Genomic DNA, 21219 nt, shown 5'->3' on the forward strand with positions numbered 1-21219 from the left:
CGGCTTATACTCGAGTATATACGGTACTTCCGTGAACTAAGCACCATTCTCATCTACCTCCAAGTAAACATATAGGCTATATTCATGTAACACACTGAACTGCAGATTTCATCCTTTTTTGACCAAGCATATCATGCAAATTCACGATTTTACTAATTTACGATTTAACCTGTTAAACCTAGAAAATTGGGTTGAGTCCATTATGATTAATGTTCTGAATGTCTATTGGTCAAATTCAGTCATATAGGATTGCTCTGTTAAAATATTATTTTTAATCTGAATCTGGCCACATGATCATCTAGCCCTCCTTCCTCTTTCCACCAGCAGGAAAAGAGATAATTCAGGGACACAAACGGGAATCATTCCAATATCCTAACAACTAGTATTTTAAGAGCCAGTGGTTAAAGCACTAGGCTAGAAACTGGGAGACTGTGAGTTCTAGTCTCAAAGCCAGCTGTGACTTTGGGCTATTCATTCTCTTTGTCTCAGCCTGGGAAAGAGTCAATGGCAAACCACTTCCAAAAACATTGCCAAGAATATTGCAAAGACTTGTCCAGGTAGTTGCCAGGAATCAACACTGAATTAAAGGTACCCCCCCCTCCACTAGTATTTAGGAAAAAAAATTGCTTCTGGGTACAGAAGTTAATGATCATGTTGAATATCCATTGATAGGATATGTTCTCTATTAATTTGTTATATAGCTCATTTTTAAAGCTATCTTTAAGCTCTTAAAAAAAGATAATCTCATTTACATCAAGTTTGACTCTTGGTGATTTGTACGTAGGTTAACATAGCTTTGTTGAAAACAGTACATGAATAGTTTTCCATTCCCTTATGCATTTTTTTAAAAATCCCAATTTAGCCTATACACACCGTATCCAAACACTAAAAGCGGTGTATTTTATTACACCGAGTTCCTTGTTTCAGCTTCAGCTAGAACAAACAGCTGTTAGGAACGACACCACAAAGACACCTTGCATTCTGCAGACGATGCGAAAAGCTATACTGTATGTCCATTAAGACCTATAAGAGAAGAAATCTCAAAACATTAAGCATTCTCTGAAATTACGCACGCTTGACTTCTCCGCATGCGCACTGGAGTAGTTATCTCTGCTTCTCCCTGCCGCTTTCTTTCCCAGAAGGACACAGAAACATCCCTCGGCTGCCATCTAGCAGCCGATTGGAGTTTTTAGTCTTCAGGGAAGGAATTAAATCACGTGACTCTGGGGAAAAAATCAACTGTAGATATTTTTCCCTGTTATAAGCGCCATCTTTCTGACGGGCAAGAGCCAGGTTGGCGGCTTTCCTATCTATTTTCCGCCCGCCTTCCGGCGGCGGAAGTGACGCATCCGCTTATTCTAACGTCGCAGAAAGCCCGTCTTCTCTATGATTTCCCCCTTCCTTTCCGTCCCCTCCGCCCCATTTCTTTTTTCCTTCGTCGAGACTGGAAATGGCCGCCGGGTGGTGAGAGTCGGACGGGAGGTGTCGGCCAGAAAGGGTGAGCCACGACTAGGCCGGGATCCGAATGTGCGGTTAAAGGTCGAGCCAGGGAGGGATTCAGAGACCCCGGTGGTGTATTTGGTGGGGTGGGGATGAGTTCGACCGTTATTACTTCCACGCGATGGTATCGACCTCGTTTCCTCCTCTCCCCTCCCCCCCCCACTCCCCGCGTGTTGTGGCGCGCGAATCTCTAAGCGCGCGACGCAGCTTCCCCCCCCCCTTTTGGCTAAGGATTTCTCCTGCCCCCATTTTCTCTCGCGCGAGTGGTGAGCTAATGGGGATGGGGGGGGGAAGAGAGGGAAAAAAAAAGAGACGCGGAACAGCTTCGGTTGCTCTCTACGCCTGTGCCGAGGCCCGGTCAGCTGCCTTCTCCCCCTCCCTCCGTCGTATTTCCCTCTCCCCCCCACCCTCTTGTTTGGGCGCGGCCAAGGCAACCTGGGCGCCTTGCCGCCGCTCGCGGGTATTTCGGGACTGCCAGGAGGGAGAGGGAAGAAGAAGAAGGGCTGGCGGGGGGAGGGAGGGGGGTGTTAAAAAAAGACTCCTCTTTTTGGTGTTATTCTCAATTGCGGGGCTTTCCGTGTCGTTCTCAACTGCCGGGCGGCGATCCCTGCCTGACCTAGTCGCCCTGTGGCTGCAGGCGGGAGAAGGCGACGCCGTGAAGGGGATTAAAATCATAAAGCCATCAGCGGGGTTGGCTATTGAACTCCTATATTAAAAAAAAAAAAGGGAGGAAAAAGGATTCTCCGGTATGTTGCGCTTTTTTCAAAACTTAAAAGGGTTCGGTTTTGTCAATTTTAAGGATCGTGCCAAAACGGCTGTTAAAAACTGCAGCGTGTTTTAGGTGTATTTATTTGTATTTAAGTACAAATTTGTTTTTTAAGTACAAATAAATACATGTTTATAAATAAATAAGATACATATTATAAATCAATAAAAGTAAGTATAAATCTCTGAATTTTTCTGAAGTGTAGTAAGGAATAATTGGCGAATAATTAGTTTTAGTTTAAGGTAAGGAAATTGGAAGCGAGAGAGCAGCATACAGATTTTAAAAAGGTCGTTGTTATCAGGAGTTCTGGGGTGCTACTGGTTTTTTCTCCCTTATGCTTAAAATCAGATGCTGTTGATCATTAGGCTTTCTGTTTTGAGATTGAGTGGAGCTATAGGAAACATTTGTGTGGGTAGGGTTAGGGTTTCCTTTAATCTTTAATTACTAAGAAACATTGGATTGGATCCAAATGTACACAGGTTCAGTTTCTTCAATTAACTGAAGAAAATGCTTCCACCTCTCCCATCATACTAGGCCTCTCAATATTACCCAAGGGTCGTAGAATTGCAGGAGATAAGGTAAAGATAAAATTGTGCTAATGGGCTTTTTAGTCTGTTTTAATAAAAATGGAGGCATATGTATTACGATCTATTTAGATTAAAATATAAAGTAATTTATGTCTGCTAATAATAAAATTGGGACTGCATGTTACCTTCTATTGGACAGGTATAAGCTGCTGTGGAAAATATGGGTCGCTCTAATACTAGATCCCATTCCTCAAGATCAAAGACTAGATCTCCCTCCTCTTCAAGATCCAGATCCAGATCACATTCTAGGAAAAAACGTTACAGGTACTTATTTTTGATTTTATATGTTAACGTGATTTTTACATGCTGATTTTCAGAAGAACTTCAAAATACTGCTTAAAATTGCACACTTCTGGTTGCATTCAAATATCCTACACGAGTCACACTTCTTTCCTTCCTTTTTTGTAAATCTTGGTCCCTTCTTCTTGCCCTCCATTTTCTATAGGATGTTAAAGTCTTTCCACTGACTCCAGGCTTCTGCTTGCTGTTAATTTGCTTTTTCTCAGTTTCATATCCCTCTACTCAGTGGTTTCAGATTAATTTCCCACTTCTGCCTGTTTATAGCTCAAACCATATTTATTCCGTTTTCCTAAAAGTGAGGTAGAAAGATTTGCCTCCTGTTGAACAATCAGACAGAGGATAGTGGATTCTTTCGACAGGTTTTTTTTTTAATTACTGAACCCAGAATGTCTATCAGTATTCTAAAAATATGTAGAGTGCTTTATGGTTAATGAAGTTAGCAGTGAGAGCTGCTGTTGAATATGAGCAGATTATGAGTTGATTATGGGCAGCAGAGAAAAAAACAATAATCAAATAAGTTGCAAATAGCCCTGGTGAACTGAGAAGAGGGGAGAGAAAGAGAAAGCCAAAGGTGTTTAAAACAATGGTAGATATGGAATATGTAGGTCAAGGAAACAAAGTATAAAATAGTCTACTTAATGTAGGAGATACAGGAGGAAAACAAAGCAACGTTTTGTTGAGAAAGATAGTTTCTTTCAAGTTGAGCTTGATTCATCATGATGTTTAGCCAATATCCCTGGGAAGTCTTTAAACTGAGATGAAATCAGACAGGAAGGAGGCAAGCCTTAATAAATGTATAGTAGATATTTAAATTTGTACATACCAATGAGTCTTTTTCCTGTTGTAGACATTTTACTTATTAACCTCTGAAATGTACCAGTTCAGAATACCAGTCTTCTGCTCTCAACAAATAGGATAGTATTACAATGTCTATAGATAATACTAGGGAAATAGTCATAGGTTTCTGTTAATTTATTACTTCCATCACACCCTGTCAATAAAGATAAAATATTTCTAATTGCAAATCTGGGCCAAGTGATATATTCTGGTGGCAATTCTTAACGTCCTTGGGACTTGCTGTTCCAAGGTATCTCTTGCCGTATAGTGCTTTCCATATAAATTCTACATTCTTGTTTATACTATTAAATAATTTGCTGTGGATCTTGGACAATGTAATGTGGGTTTTTTTGAAAATTTTGAAATTTGGAGATACTAACATGCTTTTTATCTTAGTTCTAGGTCTCGGTCTAGAACATATTCACGGTCTCGCAGTAGAGATCGTGTTTATAATAGAGATTACCGCAGGGATTACAGAAATAATAGAGGAATGAGACGTCCTTATGGCTATAGAGGAAGAGGTAGAGGATATTACCCGGGAGGTGGAGGCCGATATCATCGTGGAGGTTACAGGCCTGTCTGGAATAGAAGGCATTCTCGAAGTCCAAGACGAGGCCGCTCACGTTCCCGGAGTCCCAAAAGACGTTCAGTCTCTTCTCAAAGATCTCGGAGCAGATCACGTAGATCCTACAAATCTTCCAGATCTCCAAGATCCTCTTCATCTCGGTCTTCATCTCCATATAGCAAATCTCCAGTCTCTTCCAAAAGACGTGGGTCATCAGAAAAACAGCCGAAGAAAACCGAGACAGCTGCTTTGCAGGATAGCCCATTAAAAAGCAAATCCCAAGAAGAAGAGAAAAATACATTTGAACACGACCCTTCTGAGGCTTTAGATGATTTTAATAAATCAGCAGCAGCTTCAGCTGATATTTGGCCTGGCCTTTCTGCTTATGATAACAGTCCACGGTCACCTCATAGCCCTTCTATTGCTTCTCCACCTAGTCAGAGTTCTTCATGCTCTGATGCTCACTTACTCAGCACAGTCCACTCAGCAAAAGGCACCCCTCAGCATTCACATTCCATTCAACATAGCCCTGAAAGATCTGGGTCTGGTTCCCTTGGAAATGGTTCCAGTCGTTATAGTCCTTCTCAGAATAGCCCATTACATCACATTCCTTCAAGGAGAAGCCCTGCAAAAGCAGTTGCATCCCAGAATGCTGCACGGGAAGAGACTCGCATGCGATCCTTTTATCCGGAGGCTGGGGAGCAGGAAAGTGCAAAAGGAGGAAAGTTTCTGAAAAGGTGAGCAATAAAAAAATAATGGTGCTTAATATTACTCAGCATAAAACATTTCTGTTATACTGTGCAATAAAAAGAATCTGCAGATTTATTCAAAATAACATTTTGGTTTTAGAAGGTAAACAATACTTGATGTCTATGTTTCACTGAATCAGAAACGTAAATGTCTTTTTTTGAAATATAATGAATTGATATAATGAATTTTGGAATGTAATGAATTCATAGGAAATCTGTAAACATTTAAAAGAATGCTATTTCACTTTGAAAAATAATTGTTTTGAAAATATTTCTGTATTTTTAGCAAATATACCTTTTTTAATATGTACTTACACATTAATATACATTAAGACTTTGCTGAGTAGTACAATACAGAAGAATCCTTAGTAGGATTGTGTGAACTCCAATGATTTGAGAACTGATTTTTTCAGCAAACATTGGAATGTTATATCTCAAATTCTGTCCAACTTGGGGAACTTGCTTCTGGAAATTTTCATAGTGCTCGTGAAAACAATATGTTCTGAAGGGGAAACAATGTTTTGGAGTTCTCCAGAATATTCCATTCCTGAATTGCTAAAGTTTGCACATTCATACTTAATAAAAGAATCATTATTATGATTTACAGTGGTATACCATAGACCATGCATAATTTACATTCAACTATTAAATTTAACTGCGATTGCTTTGCAAAATAGATTTAAAATATTTTTCATTCATGAAGTTGGTTTATCTTATTTATAAAACATAACAGTAAGCTATAGCTATGCATAATTCTATTCCCTTCTCCAACTACTAAATTAGTCAGAAAACAAGTTATACTTTTGTTTAAAAAAAAACACTTATAATAGGTCATGACAGCAGCAGTAGGGAAGGAGGACTGTCTTCTATTTGTAGACTTTCTATATCTGATAGACCATGTGAGATAAAAGTCTGATCAGATAGACTTAGTCCTGTTGCACCAAGCTATTCTCATATTTTTATGAAATAGTGTTTTAGATGTTGATTTGTATTAAAAGCTGCTTCTGTCTATACAGTTTAACTTCTCTATCAAAATTATAAAGCGCTCAGAAGTAACGGAATTTGTGCCAAAACAATGTTTAGATTTTAAAATAACTTTTGAAAAATTATTTTTGCATGTGCTTAAAATAAATTTAATTGCATTGGTTTTGGATTTTGCATTTTTCAATGAAAATAGGTGCTCTCCTCTTTGCTATTTACAGGTATACAGATGAAGAATCTAGGGTATACCTGCTTGATAGGAATAATACTAGAGAAAAAGATGCTCAGAAAGATAGAGGATCAGAAAAGGGGAGGACAGAGGGAGAGAGAGAATGGGAAGACCAGGAAGCTTTGGAATATTATATGGATAAAGAGCCTGGAAAACAAAAATTTAATGATTCAGAAGGGGAAGACACAGAAGAAACCGAAGATTATAGACAGTTCAGAAAGTCTGTTCTGGCAGATCAGGGTAAGAACTTTTCCGCATCTCATCGTAATGTTGAGGAAGAAGGCTCCAAATACAAGTCTAAAATCTCTATGAAGGCAAACAGAGAAGGTGAAGCATTTAGAGAAGATAAGGGCTATAAAGTTAAAGAGACAACTAGCTACATAGTTGAAAGACCTATTTTAGTAAAAGATAAGCACAAAGAAGATGAGAAAATCTCTGAAAGAATGATGAAGAAAGAGATGCAATCACCTGAACAGGTAAAGTCTGAAAAGCTCAAAGAACTCTTTGATTATAGTCCTCCTCTACACAAGAATCTGGATATGAGAGAGAAATCTATCTTCAGAGAGGAGAGCCCACTTAGGATCAAAATGATAGCCAGTGACTCCCATCGACCTGAAGTTAAACTTAAAATGGCACCTGTGCCACTTGATGATTCAAACAGGTAATGATCTGTAATTTTAATCACTTCTTTCTCATATCCATAGAAGAGCTCATTTTTCATAAACCTTATTTTCCTTTTTTGTTTGTTTGTTTCTATTATGCATCTTAGACCTGCTTCCTTGACTAAAGACAGGCTGCTCGCTAGCACACTTGTCCATTCGGTCAAGAAGGAGCAAGAATTCCGATCCATCTTTGACCACATTAAGCTTCCACAAGCCAGCAAAAGCACATCGGAGTCATTTATTCAGCACATTGTGTCCTTAGTCCATCATGTAAAAGGTACGTCTTGAGTTTACAGTATGAGGCAAGTATCACATGCTGTTGAGAGAACAGCATTTTTTGTATTCTTTTTTTTTGATTTTTGATTTTTGATTTTTTTTATATATGCTTTCTGTTAAATAACATTCTAGAAAATTTTGTAAATATTAGAAAGCTTTATAGGAATAATATAACGTTACTTGATCCTTTTCTATAGATTCAGAAAGAAGAGCTATAGGAAATATGTAAGCAGAAGAGGATAATGCAGAAAGGGGATTTTTAAAGTGTAGAAAAAAGAATTGACTTTTATAGGGTGGAAAGAAAGCAAAGATGATTTCAAAGGACCAGATCATGTAGATGAGGGAAGAGGGAAAAAGATATAAAGGTTCTACTCTGTGGTGATCCAATAGTAAAGAAATGAATGCGTGAAGAATTACACATGAACTAAACATAAAACAAAAATAGTAGTGACATGGCCTTTTGGAACCAGTAGAAATTATAAAGGTTACCATGAGAATTGTGCACCTACAAAATAAGCTGTTATGCTGTAGGTATGTGTATATTTGTATATATAGAATTTCTGCTGCAGTATATATTAGCTACAGTATAGAACAATGAACAAGTAATTGATCTTACTGCTAAACAGATGTACAGTGTCAAATTAAGACTTGCATTTTATGTTATAATACCATCAAATTGGATAGTACTGTATGTTTATTAAATAACTGCAGTGATACTGGGACAAGTTTGGATTTCACCTAATAACTTGTATAAAGTTATGCTTCAAAATAGGACGGTTTGAGAATATAAGACTTAAGAGCAGCACACAAATCCAGGGAACAAGTAGTATGACACTCATTTACAAGTGTAAATAATGCCCTTTTGGTAGTGTCAAATGCATGGAACGATTTAAATAAAACAATCCTACTTCTCATGAAAGCTTTAATGGAAGACGTATACTTAAAAGATAAGATGCCACTTTGGAATTCCAAAAATCACTAACAGACTACTTAACAGATCATCACACATAATAAAGATAGAACGGTAATTAGGCAAATAGGTTTTGACTAATTTCAAGTACAGAAGTGACATCCTGGTGTTTGGAAAGAGGTGTTTTAATTTTTCTTTTACAGTACAATGAGCTAATCTTTGCATTTCAGTTTATTTGTATGTGATTTGATTCAAAGAAATATCTAACTGTTATTTGTTTACATTGCCAGGAATGTACACTCTAATTCAAGAAAATATGCACTAAAATGAAACTAGTTCATTTGTAATTTTCTTCTTAAATGTATTCCTTCTATGGGAGCTAAAATGTTGCAATTTGATGATCAAATCCAAAAGTTCTCTTAAAATTTAACAGAACAAGTTAAAACTTAGTGAATTGTGTAGAAAGCAATGTGTTTTACATATCGTAGACTTTCCTAGCCTAATACTCTACATTTATTTTGAGCGTTAAGTCTTAACTTTACTGGAGGATAGGCATTGGTGGAGAAAGCTGACTTTGTGTTATATGTAAAAATAGGAACAAACTGCTAGACTAAAACTGGAAGCCTTTAGTTTTGATTGCAAATAGAGAAGGTAGTGGAAAGGACTGGAGAACTTGTCTACACCATGCCAGCCTGTAAATTAACATGACCTTACAGACAGTCACTAATTCCTCTGTTACATATTAAGGGGTTGAAGAAACATTATTTCCTGGAGTAATTGGTAGCATATAATTATATACCTAAAATATATCAAAACGTATTGTATACACACAGATACACTGGTTTTCAATTATACAAATTGCTTGATTTCCCTTAGAATATGCAAGGAAATAAACATGCATATGTGGCTTATGTTGGACTGTTTGCCTACCGTTCTCAATGTTAGCTTCGTTTACTGTGATTCTACCACCCCAATCTTTTATATAATTTACTATCTGAACCTGGAACTGTGCGATGGAAATTGAATGCTGCCTTGTTACGTTATTTCCCTTATTGTAGCATTCCAGTTCAGAAACTTACATTTGAGTAATGCTAGAGTACTGTAGGGAAGTCATCATAGATGAACATAATGCAAGAAATCCAATTTAAACAGATGCTATATTTATTTACCCTCATTGATTATATTTGATAATTTGAACACTCATCTTGAAATTGGATTATGCCATTCAATTCTGCATAGGTAACAATATCATCTATTTCATATTGCTCATTCTGATGGAGTAGTTAACATTATCAGGTAAAGAAAAATCCTGAAAATGTGAAAATGCGTATGACGAGTGGTCAAATTTACTGATGAAAAGCCCAACAATCCTGTAATTGTTTTTTCTAAAGTTATAATCTTTGAAAAGAAAATACATAATATCATATTTTACTGTTCAGACTTTAAAGCTATTACTTGTTTTTTACTTATTTATAATAAAAATTTTCTTGGCTTATTTGAAAGCTTTTGTATAATTTTGGATCCAGATTTTGCCACTGTTGGCAGGAGCATATCTTGTAATGCTGCATGTTCAAAAGCTGTGAAAAACTCTGGAGGATTTACAATGTTTTAGAACTACATACCAAATTTTAGACACCTCCCACAGATACCTTTGCCTAGAAAATGTAGAAAGCTAACTGCTTTACATTACTCCAAAAAAAGCTGTATTTTCATATTTTATTTAAGAGTTAAAAAGACTTATGAGGTTATAAAATCCTGTAAATATGCTTGCCAAAGAGATCATTTAAGTTGAATGTTTTCAGTTAGTATATCAAATATTTACACATACCCTGTTGTTTTAACTACTGGTCTTTGGCCAGTTTATTAATATGTCTCAATTCCAGTTTGCTTCCCAAGGTTATTTAAATTTTTCTGCACGCAGTAAAAAGAATCTGTGGATCACATTTTTATAAAAATGTAGTCGTAATTTTACATTATTGGTGCAATGCAGCTAGACTGAACAGCTCTTCTCTTACATAGAGCTGAAAATGCCCAGTGATGTTTTCTTTTTCATTGCAACTAGGTCCTGGAATGTGTTTTGAAATGGCAAAATCCATATTACAAAAGTAAAATAGCTGTTGAAAGATAACAGATGCACAAACAGGCAAAGTTGAACTTCTATCTTCCTGGCAAAAATGGCACAAAAACTGAATTGCTAGCTCAAATTCCTGTGTTTGATGGAATTATGATTGAGGCACTACCCTTGTAGTGGCCATGTCAAGTTTTAATGATTGGTTTTGAGAGATGTGCTGGATGTTGGGCGGTAAGTTGATACAGATGTACATTGACCTGTTAAGCAGATAGTTTACTTTATTTGTAACATTTCATAGTCCTTTTTAGTTTACACATATACTATTTTACATTTAAACACATCTGTTGAACTGGTCTTTCAGAATGTAGCGTGTGTGTGTGTTATCAATTTATTGGTCTTGGTTAAAAGACAAGAAACTTTATGCTGTCAAGTTTGCCAGAATGCCAGATGTTAAAATCTAAAAGTGTTACCTTGGTGTTAATTTAAAAAAGAAAAAATTGTGATCTTTAAAAGAAAATGACTTGTGAAACTTCATTTTATGTATGCCTTTTGGAGAATAAATCCAGCTGAGTTCAAGAGGGTTTATTCTTTCAGCAGTATGCATAGGATGACAGCGTTATTTTAAAATTGCAATGTATGACCATGCTCCCTCTAATACTGCAATATTTCTCTCATAATGTATTTGGCTCCTGTGGGTAAACAAGATGTGCACTATAAACTTTGACTGCTTTTTAAATTAATAAAAATGAACATTCAGTTTATAATGGCATAAAGAGTACATATGTGTAAGAAATTTCTATACGTGGTTACTACAAACATGGGGCAAATTTTTGTTGGTTACATTGTGAAGTCCCTGGCTCTTCTGCATTCTCATTTGATATATTATGTTGATATATTTTGGTTAATTAGTACGTATCCTCTGAAATTCTACAGAACAATATTTCAAATCAGCTGGAATGACCCTAAGTGAGAGATTCACTGCTTATCAGAAGGCTACTGAAGAACATAGCACCCGGCAAAAGAGTCCTGAAATACACAGGTAAAGCATTGTCTTATTGTTTAGTGTAAATGATACTCACTTTTGAAATGATGCTTACATTTATAAAAAGTACCATGTCTCTTGAATATAGAACTTGAATAGGATAAAAGTTCCTGAGTAAAACTGCTATATCTGTTGTGATACATGAGATTTTATAATAAGGTACGTGTGAAATTATATTTATCAGTTCTGTTTTTTATTCCATTTAAATGGAAACCCATTTAAAATTGAAGGAGGTAATAAATAATGTCTGGGATTTAAAGAATTGTTGGATGCATTTTTTTAATCTAAAATAATATATTTCTGAAAAAAATGCTCAGGTATTCGCATACAAAGAATATTGTATATTATATGGTTTATCAATACTGCAGTTGGATTTTTGAATTGTTTGGAGGTTGATTTGTTTATATATATGTATGGCATTTTTAGAGGGGCACATTAATATTTTAATGGTTTAGTTTTAGTCTCTCCTTTTTGTGTTTTCAGTTTTCCATTTGGCAATTCTAGATGTAGACAATAATTGCTTTTGACAATCTTGCATTTAGAAGGATTGACATCTCACCAAGTGCCCTGAGGAAGCATACCCGTTTATCAGGCGAAGAGAGAACCTTTAAAGAAGAAACTCAGAAAGTAGGTTCTAAATTCATTCATTTTTTTTCAGTTAAAGCATCCTATATAGTCCAGAACTAAATATCTACCCTAAAACATCCTTCATAAAATTGCATGTATTACTATCCTAAGTAATACTAAGCTTGATCTATTTATCATCTTTACAGGATAGGTCAGTTCTGTGCATCTTGCATTATGAACCATGAACATGAAAAGATAATTATATTCAGCATTCTTACAAAATAAAGGTCATTACTTTCCAACATTATTCCATGGAATAACTGAATTAAACAAGACTGTAGTAATAACATTAATAAGAAATTATGCTGACATTTCATTCCAATGAAATTTGGAACTGTTTTTTGTTTCATTTAAAAAAAATTTTTTTTAATCAAATGTATTTACAGTCTAATGTAGGGAACTTTTATTTCTATGCAAAACAATCATTTTCTATATATAAAAATACTGTTAGGAGGTTTAACCTTCCAGGAAAATGGCAAGAGAAAAATCTTAACAAATCTGTTTACAGTTTGCTATAATTGTCTTTTGAATCAAGTCTCATTTCCGGTGACTACATGAACAAGTCCCTGCAGTTTTCTTGGAAGTGCCATTTTCCTAAGACTGATTGTCCCAAAGTCATTCAGATGGATTTTGTGCGTAAAACAGTACTAAAACCCATAGTTCATAGACTTCTAATCCAGCATCTTTAACCTCTACTTTATATTGACTTCTGTGTAGAATACTTTTGCTATAAGCAAAATTTACAAAATGTTTAGTGGAGTTTTCAAGAAAGTATGCATAAGACTATAAACACAAGCAATTAATGTACTCCAACATTTGTAGTTGTAAAATATTTCAATTAAATGGTTTTGATCTAGGGAGATAAAAAATTAAAGTGCGATTCTGCTGATCTTCGACATGACATCGATCGTCGTAGAAAAGAACGAAGTAAAGAACGAGGAGACTCTAAAGGTTCCAGGGAATCCAGTGGGTCAAGAAAGCAAGAGAAAGTTCCAAAAGATTACAAGGATTATAAAACTTTCAAAGATGATAGGTAAAAAAGCATAAATTTGTAATTAATGTTCTAGTTAAATGTCTATGTAATTGTAAGCTTAATTGCTTTCAGTTTTCCCTTTACAATGGCACATCTAAATGTAAACAATTAAAATTATTTGTTTTACAGCAAAAATGTATTTGTCTTTTACACGGCTTATGGTGGATGAGGACAAAAACTTTGGAATAGCAAGCTAACACTGAAAAAAAATGACAAATTAATCTGTCCTATTATCCAGGCTACATCAGGAGTTGGACTTCAATGCAGTGCATTTCTGTAAACAGTTTGTGTAAGAACTTTGGTTCGTTATGCTTGATTCCGCACTTTTTCAACTCATAACACCCAGATTATGAGAATTTTACTGAAATTTAAATTTAACTTGGGCAAGGGGAGGGTTGGCAAGAGGAATTTCTTTTTCTCAAAACTTGTAATAAGAAATTATACAGGTTAATAGTTTAGGAGCAACGTAACTCTATGAACAATATTTGTTGCAGTGATAATACTGGAAATAACTTTTATGCTTTTGAATTTGGTATTAATACTAGAAATCTATGGTCAAATCAGTGCCAACGGTATTTCCTATGAGAATATTGAATATGAATGTTTTATGTCCTCTTTCGTGTACAGTATATATTAATATTAAATCACTGATTTACTTGTACTTTCTATTTACTTCTCATCAACTGATGTCCACATGGTTGTCAGTTACTGATTAGTTCTGCATCTTGTGGCAATATTATATAGTTAAAAGATAATAGATATTATCTTTTATTGATATTTTACAGTATGGGTAAGGTGTTAAAATAGATGGAACTAGGCAAAAGCTAGCAACTTTACCTTTAGTCATTTTTCCCTCCCATTCTGAGATTTTGTGAAAGCATGCATTTAAATGTAGCTTTTACTGGCTAATTAGCTATTTTTTATTAATAACATGCTAATAGCTATTAAAATTATGGATGGAAGCTGGATGGAGTAATAATGTTCCACATTAGCTTCAAAACAAGAACAGATGATAACTTCTAAGAATACACAAAATACATCCAGTACGTAGGGCACAACAGCAAATAGTATGGTTTCTTATTTTTCAGTAAGCAAAAAAGAGAACAAGACCATTCTCGATCTTCCTCAACTTCCTCCCCATCTTCCTCATCCAGTTCCCGAGAAGAAAAGGATTGCAAGAAAGAAAGAGATGAAGAACTTAAACCCCATCACGAGCAGAAAGAATATCCAGGTTTTACGGGAGTTGGAAGACCTAGAGGCACATTTGTAAGTTTCTTCTCTGCAGTTATTTTTAACCGTAGTTTATAACCATTGAATTAAAATAACCCAGTGTACATTGCATATAGGAATACAAATTAGAAATAGTCACATCGGACAGTAACTTGCAGCAAGGTGTATTTATATAAATTATAGGAAGATAATACATTAGTTTGTCATAAAGTGAAAGATATGCAAGAGCACCTTATTGTACCTATATTATTATGCTACCTAGATAAATTGTTGCTTTAAATATTCATGAACATTTGTGTGTTTAAAGACAAAGCATTGTTAATTATCTATTCTATTCTCTGTTCTTTCTGATTTCTTGCATCAATTTGTAATAATTTATTAATAGGCATTTTCTCTGATTTATTCTTCAGGTTTGACATGTTGATTTCCTTCTTTTTTTAAAAATGAAATCTGTTGGGAATTTGCCAATAGTATTACCTTATATCAACATAGAACAGAACAGCTAGTGGCAAATGCAATTTACTGAAATTAAGTGACACATTTGTTGAAAACTGCTACATGAAATTTTAAACACATTTTTAGTTAATTAGAAACACATGTTAGTTAATGATTAGAATTAACATGCAGCTATTAAATGGCTATCAAAATTGCTTTTAAAATAATTGAACTAATATTGTTATCTGACCTAATTATTTTTCTCATATAGTTTCTTAGAAAGTGTTAGTTAATTAAGTATACTGGACTTTTTAGGTTCTATTTTTCCCTTTTAGTTTATTCTGTATTATTATATATTATACATTGTGACCTATGACTCCACAGTAACCCCCAAAGTGTGACCTTCATTTTCTTCATTTTTCAAACCTGAAGCCTTTTTTGTCTGTATTGTTGGAAAATCAGAGGGGCTGACAAACGTGGCAGAATTGGTAAAGCATTTAATCCTGCAGTGGAAATGTCCCCACATGGTCTTCCCTTTAGCCTTCCTTGGCATTTAGAGAAGAAGGAAATGTTATGTTTTCTCTGTCTTTCCCAGTTTTGGCACTCTGAATTTAACAATGCTGACATTCTGGGAGGGGACTCATATATTTAGAGGATGGCCCTGTTGGGAAAGGCTTCCCTAGTACAACTTCCTGCTGAGACCTGAAAGTTTTTCCAGTTGCAGTGAGTAATTTGAGGAAAGTGTGAAGTGAAAACGAATTACTGGAAATCACTTCTCATATTCAATCAGAAAAAAAGAGCTTCCTCTATATCTGTGAGGGGAAGATGTTGCTACATCTGGTTATTAAGTATCATGCACACAAAACCAGTTTTTAAAATTTGGATTCTTCAGTAAATGCTGCACATAAACGTTACTGTGCAGCACTGAACCTTTATATTAAAGGAGGTGTAAATCGCTTTATTTTAATTTTGAAATATCTTCATTTCATGCAGTGTTAACAGAGGATTTTAGTGAATGCAATAATAATTTATTGCTATGTGTAAATGAATTAAATATATTTATTATTTAAATACATACATGCTTTGGTTAATCAGTTTCGAATTAGAGGCAGAGGAAGAGCCAGAGGCGTGTTTGCTGGAACAAATACTGGTCCTAGCAATTCAAACACTACTTTTCAAAAGAGACCAAAAGAGGAAGAATGGGATCCTGAATATACTCCAAAAAGCAAGAAATACTTCTTGGTGGGTGTCATATTATATGCATGCATCTTTTCTAAAGTCTTATTTTATAGCAGCAATATCTAAAACTATTTCTGTAATTTCAAGAAACTTCATTGAGTCCTCTGACAGTGAACCTCAGTATTTGTATTTGCTTTTACATCCATTTACATAGTCTAATGTATGGGTGTCAAACTTGCCACGTCATGTGATGTTTTGTGACATTTTCCCCATTTGTAGAGCTGGGGTGTGTGGCCTGCGTATGACGCATCCGGCTGCGAGCTGCCAGTTTGACACCCCTGGTCTAATGAAACAACTTCTTCTGCCCCATCTCTAGCTAGTCAGTTGTCTAGAGGAGAGAAAAGATCTAGCCTGTGCAGGCTACAGCATGCAATTATATATTTTGTTCAACGGATTGCCTTCTGTTATTTATAAGTGAAGATCTAGGCCTTCCTTAAAGCCGAGGAAAAGCCAGATAGTATAATAATATCTCAATTGCTTGGAGTTGACTGACATAATGCTATCCTGTAACTTTGGGTAATGGTGTTTGTGGTCATGAAACCAAAGTAATTATTAAATAATAATAATGTGGCGTGCGTAACTGCTTTTCAAAGAAATTTTCTAATGCTTAAATTTTTTTTCCGCTGTGTAAATTTTCTCCTTCATTTTCACTTCCTATATTTTCCCTTTCATGAGTAACTAATGCTTCTCAGTGAATAACAGGTGTGTACACAAGCACTCTTTCAGTGGATACAATATTTTCTATTGCTCTAATGTTTATTAAACTAATTGTGTTTATTTAGAAAAAACAGGACTTTGATCAACTGTGGCTTTTCACCTGCTGGAGGCACTATTAAGGAGGATGAACATTTTTAAAAAAAATTTCTGATACTTTCTATTTATTTTGTTAAAGATATATTTAAGACCTTCAGAAAATAAAATCCAGGTCACAAATAAAAAGTTTGCTATAATATTTAGAAAAGATAATACTGCCTATTGTCTCTCTTTCTTCTGTGGTCTACTCCTAACCAGGTATAGATTTCTTGGGTTGGATAGAAGTGGAGTGCTTCTTCTTGGATCAATCAATCATGTCCTCCTCCATGATACTTATTCTGTTTCCTGTCTGGTTTATATTTTTCAGCTGATGTTACATGGTTGCAGAATGTGTTTGATTGTTATCAGTTTGGGCAGTAGGTTCTATTGGGGAAATTGTTTTTAACACTGTTGTACTTAAGATTATTTGAGATTCTGCCATCTTATTTATTTATTATTTAATATGCTGCCTGTCTCTATTCAAACTGACTCCATATCTTCTAGCATCTTTGTATGTTGCAGTATTTCATTCTTTGTATGTGTTATATTTTGGGTAACATAAACCACAAGCAATTGTTTCTATCCATGTATGAGGAAATTAAACTTTAGGGATATTTAGGATTTTGCCCTTTTCTTTCTATCACCCTCTTTAATAATCTAATAAAGAATTCTGAGTAACTTAAAAATTATTGTTAATTTTGTTGGCTTTAATAATAATTGAAAGAGCCAATTTAGTGTACTTGTTAGGACATCAAATCAGAAGACTGAGTTCTAGTCCTGCCTTAGGCACAAAGCCAACTGGGTGATCTTGGGCTAGTTACTTTCTCTCAGCCCTAGCTAAGAGGCAAAGGCAAATTACTTGGGGGCAGGGGGACCTTGCCAAAAAATCCAGGCAGTCTCTGAGAATCAAACATGATTGAATAGAAGAAAAATAATAATTTGTGTTACTCATTTTTTTCCTGTAGTTTTCTTTAAATTTGTTATGTGTTGTTTCTAAAATTTGTTCTTCAGTGGACCTATTTTATTTTTTTGCACTCCATAAACTAAAAACTAGATAATTAAGGCACAGAACATAACATAGAATATGTAACAAAACTTAAAATATAATATTAACTCAAATTGTTAGAAATGAAAGACTAATAACCTAAATTTGTTGCACTTGCTCATGGGCATAAAGTAAAACCATAAAGTAAAACCATGGGCATAAAGTAAAGTTGTCAGTTTCCCAGTGGGTGGGTGGGTAGGTTGAACTGCTGTTAAATAATAGATGTCTAAAAAACTTCAATACAGCGGGCAAACATACAAAAAACAGCAGTAGGTTGAACTGCTGTTAAATAATAGATGTCTAAAAAACTTCAATACAGCGGGCAAACATACAAAAAACATACAAAAAGAGAAGGAAATGGGAGTGTGTGCAGAGAATTGGGAGATAGAGCAACTTAGTAAAACCTAGGGTGATTCAGTTAAATTGAATGTACTTTGTCAAACTGGTCCTTGGGGGCCTTTGTTGACATTGCTTGGCTTGGCGGAGAGCATGGCACCAACTGGAAAATTCCAGGGGCTATAAGCCTTGCTCCCCATGCTTCCCAGAGTTTATATCTTTGCTTAGAATTTTGAATATAGACAGGCCAAGTTTCATGTTTTTGTATCTTACCAAATTACTGATTCATTTTAAAAAAAGTAACTCTTAGCTCAGTGGTAGAGCATGTGTCGTATATATATATATATATACTGCAGTAACTTCAGGGCATGTTGGACCTGAACTTGGAATCCTTGATTAACCAAATAGAATGTATTGGAATAGCTTGACTAATTAGTGAACTTGGTATATATGTTATCTTTTTATTTTTCAGAATAGTAAGATCAAAGAATTCAACTACAGTAATTAATTAAATTGATGATAAATACAACTACTCTTAGTGCTGCTTGGGTTCTACATTTTCTTTAACTGAATTCCATTTACTCTAGCATGATGACAGAGATGATGGTGTTGATTACTGGGCTAAAAGAGGAAGAGGACGTGGTACTTTTCAGCGAGGCAGAGGAAGATTCAACTTCAAAAAATCAGGTAGCAGTCCAAAATGGACGCATGATAAATACCAAGGTGATGGGCTTGTAGAAGATGAAGAAGAAACAATGGAAAATGAAGACAAGGAGAGACGTAAAGAAGAAAAGGTATGTATTGTGCTGTATCAGTTAGGTTTTGTTTTTGTATTGTTGTATTTTAAATAGGTTAAAATACTGTACCATAATTGCATATATTTAATTTTTTTGCACAGGAATAACTGAAGATCAGTTGCAGCTAAAAAAACTATTCGCTATCTGCGCAGCATTTTTAATATGACTTGTCGTCAAATGAATGTAAGCATTTTACTTAAATTTTACTGTTGGAGAGTAGTTTAGTTTTGGTTTTGTTTCTGTTTTAATTCTTTTGTAATCTCACTAGTAATTGTTGACGATTATACAAAGCAAGTAGTAAAGGTATGATGCTATTTGTCATGATCAACTTTTTAAAATGTTTACTGTTATACACAGTGTAACTTTGTTTTGTCCAAAAGATCTGATTTTAAACCGAGTTGTACTTCATTATCCCCTCCACAGCTATGTTTCGTTATTGAAATAAAACTTTAGGTCTGCGCATTTAGATATTGAGGCAGCGTTTTAAAATAAATCTGTACTAAATCTTGGAGCTAATAATTTCCTGGAGCTTTTTGTTTGTGTGGCTTATATTTAAATTGCAAAATTGTATAATCTGGAGTGGGAGGCTTATATTTTGTTTAATTCAGCCATCTAAGTAATTGTGGCAGCATGTAAACAGCACTGCAAGATTAAAAGTTTGTCATGAGTTTTCACAAGGCTTGTTCTTGGATAGGTTTGAGAATTAGAATATCCCAGTAAGATGAGTGTAAGTAGGAGGTTATAAAAGTACTTTGGGGATCTTATTAATTTTCTCATACATTCACATTTCTAGAAAACGATGGGCGTTCTCTTCTGAACAGATCTAGATCTGACAAGTAGAGCTGTAGCTTAACAGGTGCTACGTTTCTCCGTCCACATAATCTTACTTCTAATGGGGAAATGCTTCAACTATTTGTGTAACAGCACTAAAAGTAGTTTGACCTTCTGCATATTCTATTCTTGTGAGAAGACCTATCCTACATTCCAAACGTTTAGGCGTACAACAGAAAGAGGTAAATTGTAGTGAAAAGTTACCTTTAACACAAGCATGCTTTGAGTGTATTGTTTCAGTGTTTATATGCCTAATAGACATAGACTTATGTAAAACACAGGATGCAATTCATTTATAAAATTTAAACTGTATATAATGAATGTGAAATGGAGTTATTATGCAAGAGCATTAGATGAAGTTTCATTGGCATCTGGTGAAAAATACTGGCCACAAATTTACGGCAATACTGATTTAGCTATTATTGCATCAGCGTTTTCCCCAATTTGTAAAATAATATTTCTGTGGGTTTTCTTTAGCAAAATAACCTAAACTATGGGATATCTCAGTTGTGTTTTAAGTCCTTGGTGGAATAAAGATGTGAAAATTTAAAAGGAGAAATGAGCTTGTTATTACAGTTGAATATTACAGAAGCTTTATATCTCTACTATATCTGAAACCATGAAGTAAAAGAATGAACTAGATTAAAACCAGAAACATATGAACTAAAAATTTAAAAAATTACAATTTAAACTTTTTTCCAAAACACATGTATTTTCAACTTTTGTTGAAGTCTTGAAATACAAAATTGAACAATTCCTGTACTCATGGTGCCATTTGGATAACCAGTAAGAAACAGAAGTTAGTTTACACTAAATCAGACATGCCCTTTTAGCTTACTAATGTCTACCATTTCAGCCATGAAATTTTTAAAGCCACTTGAACAGAATTTTTATCGAGCCTTTCTATCCAATATTAAACTAAGTGTCAGTTACAAGTTGAGGCTTCCCTTATTAAGACAGTTTGAAGTACACCTAAATTGATAATTATATCTACATCAAAATGGATCTATTATGACAGATTAGTAGCCTTGCCACTGTATGAGCCACATGAAATCACAAATGAAAATAGATTGCAAACTAGACAGGGCTAACTAATTGGATTGTAATGGTACTTGGAAGCATCAAAATATCTTATCACTTCCTTGGTGCCCAATGGACTTCTTGCCCCACCTCAGTTGGAGGGATGAGTTGGTATGTGGATACATATTTATAGAGCTCGGTGTGTAGCATTTATTTGCAGCAATACTTTTCAGCCTTCCAAAATTCCCATTAGGCTTGTGAGCAACTGAGAGAGATAATTCATCTTCCTGGAAATAGTTTGTTACTGGCCTACCACTGCAATTCTTTTAGGCTCCTCCCCCAGCACATGTTATCCAAAT

General features: G+C 35.0%; 1 protein-coding gene across 10 annotated transcripts; it reads left to right on the forward strand.

Moving 5' to 3' along the window:
* Positions 1-1371: 1371 nt before the first annotated feature.
* Positions 1372-20399, forward strand: BCLAF1 (BCL2 associated transcription factor 1). 10 transcript variants are annotated; one of them, XR_009153670.1, is made up of 13 exons: positions 1372-1498; positions 2993-3117; positions 4387-5292; positions 6507-7175; positions 7284-7453; positions 11367-11472; positions 12018-12102; positions 12960-13135; positions 14224-14401; positions 15896-16042; positions 18800-19006; positions 19111-19192; positions 19803-20399. XR_009153670.1 is itself a non-coding variant. In XM_058171127.1 (12 exons), exons 2-12 carry the CDS (start codon positions 3014-3016, stop codon positions 19114-19116), a joined length of 2754 nt encoding a protein of 917 aa, XP_058027110.1. In that variant the 5' UTR covers positions 1372-1498; positions 2993-3013; the 3' UTR covers positions 19117-20399. The 10 variants fall into 10 exon arrangements, 7 of the variants coding, with proteins under 7 accessions (XP_058027110.1, XP_058027133.1, XP_058027123.1 ...); XM_058171127.1 differs by having other exon boundaries at positions 19111-20399; XM_058171150.1 differs by having other exon boundaries at positions 14290-14401; positions 19111-20399.
* Positions 20400-21219: the final 820 nt, after the last annotated feature.

This window comes from Ahaetulla prasina, chromosome 1 (genome assembly GCF_028640845.1).
Source record: "Ahaetulla prasina isolate Xishuangbanna chromosome 1, ASM2864084v1, whole genome shotgun sequence".
Classification (NCBI taxonomy): Eukaryota; Metazoa; Chordata; class Lepidosauria; order Squamata; family Colubridae; genus Ahaetulla; species Ahaetulla prasina.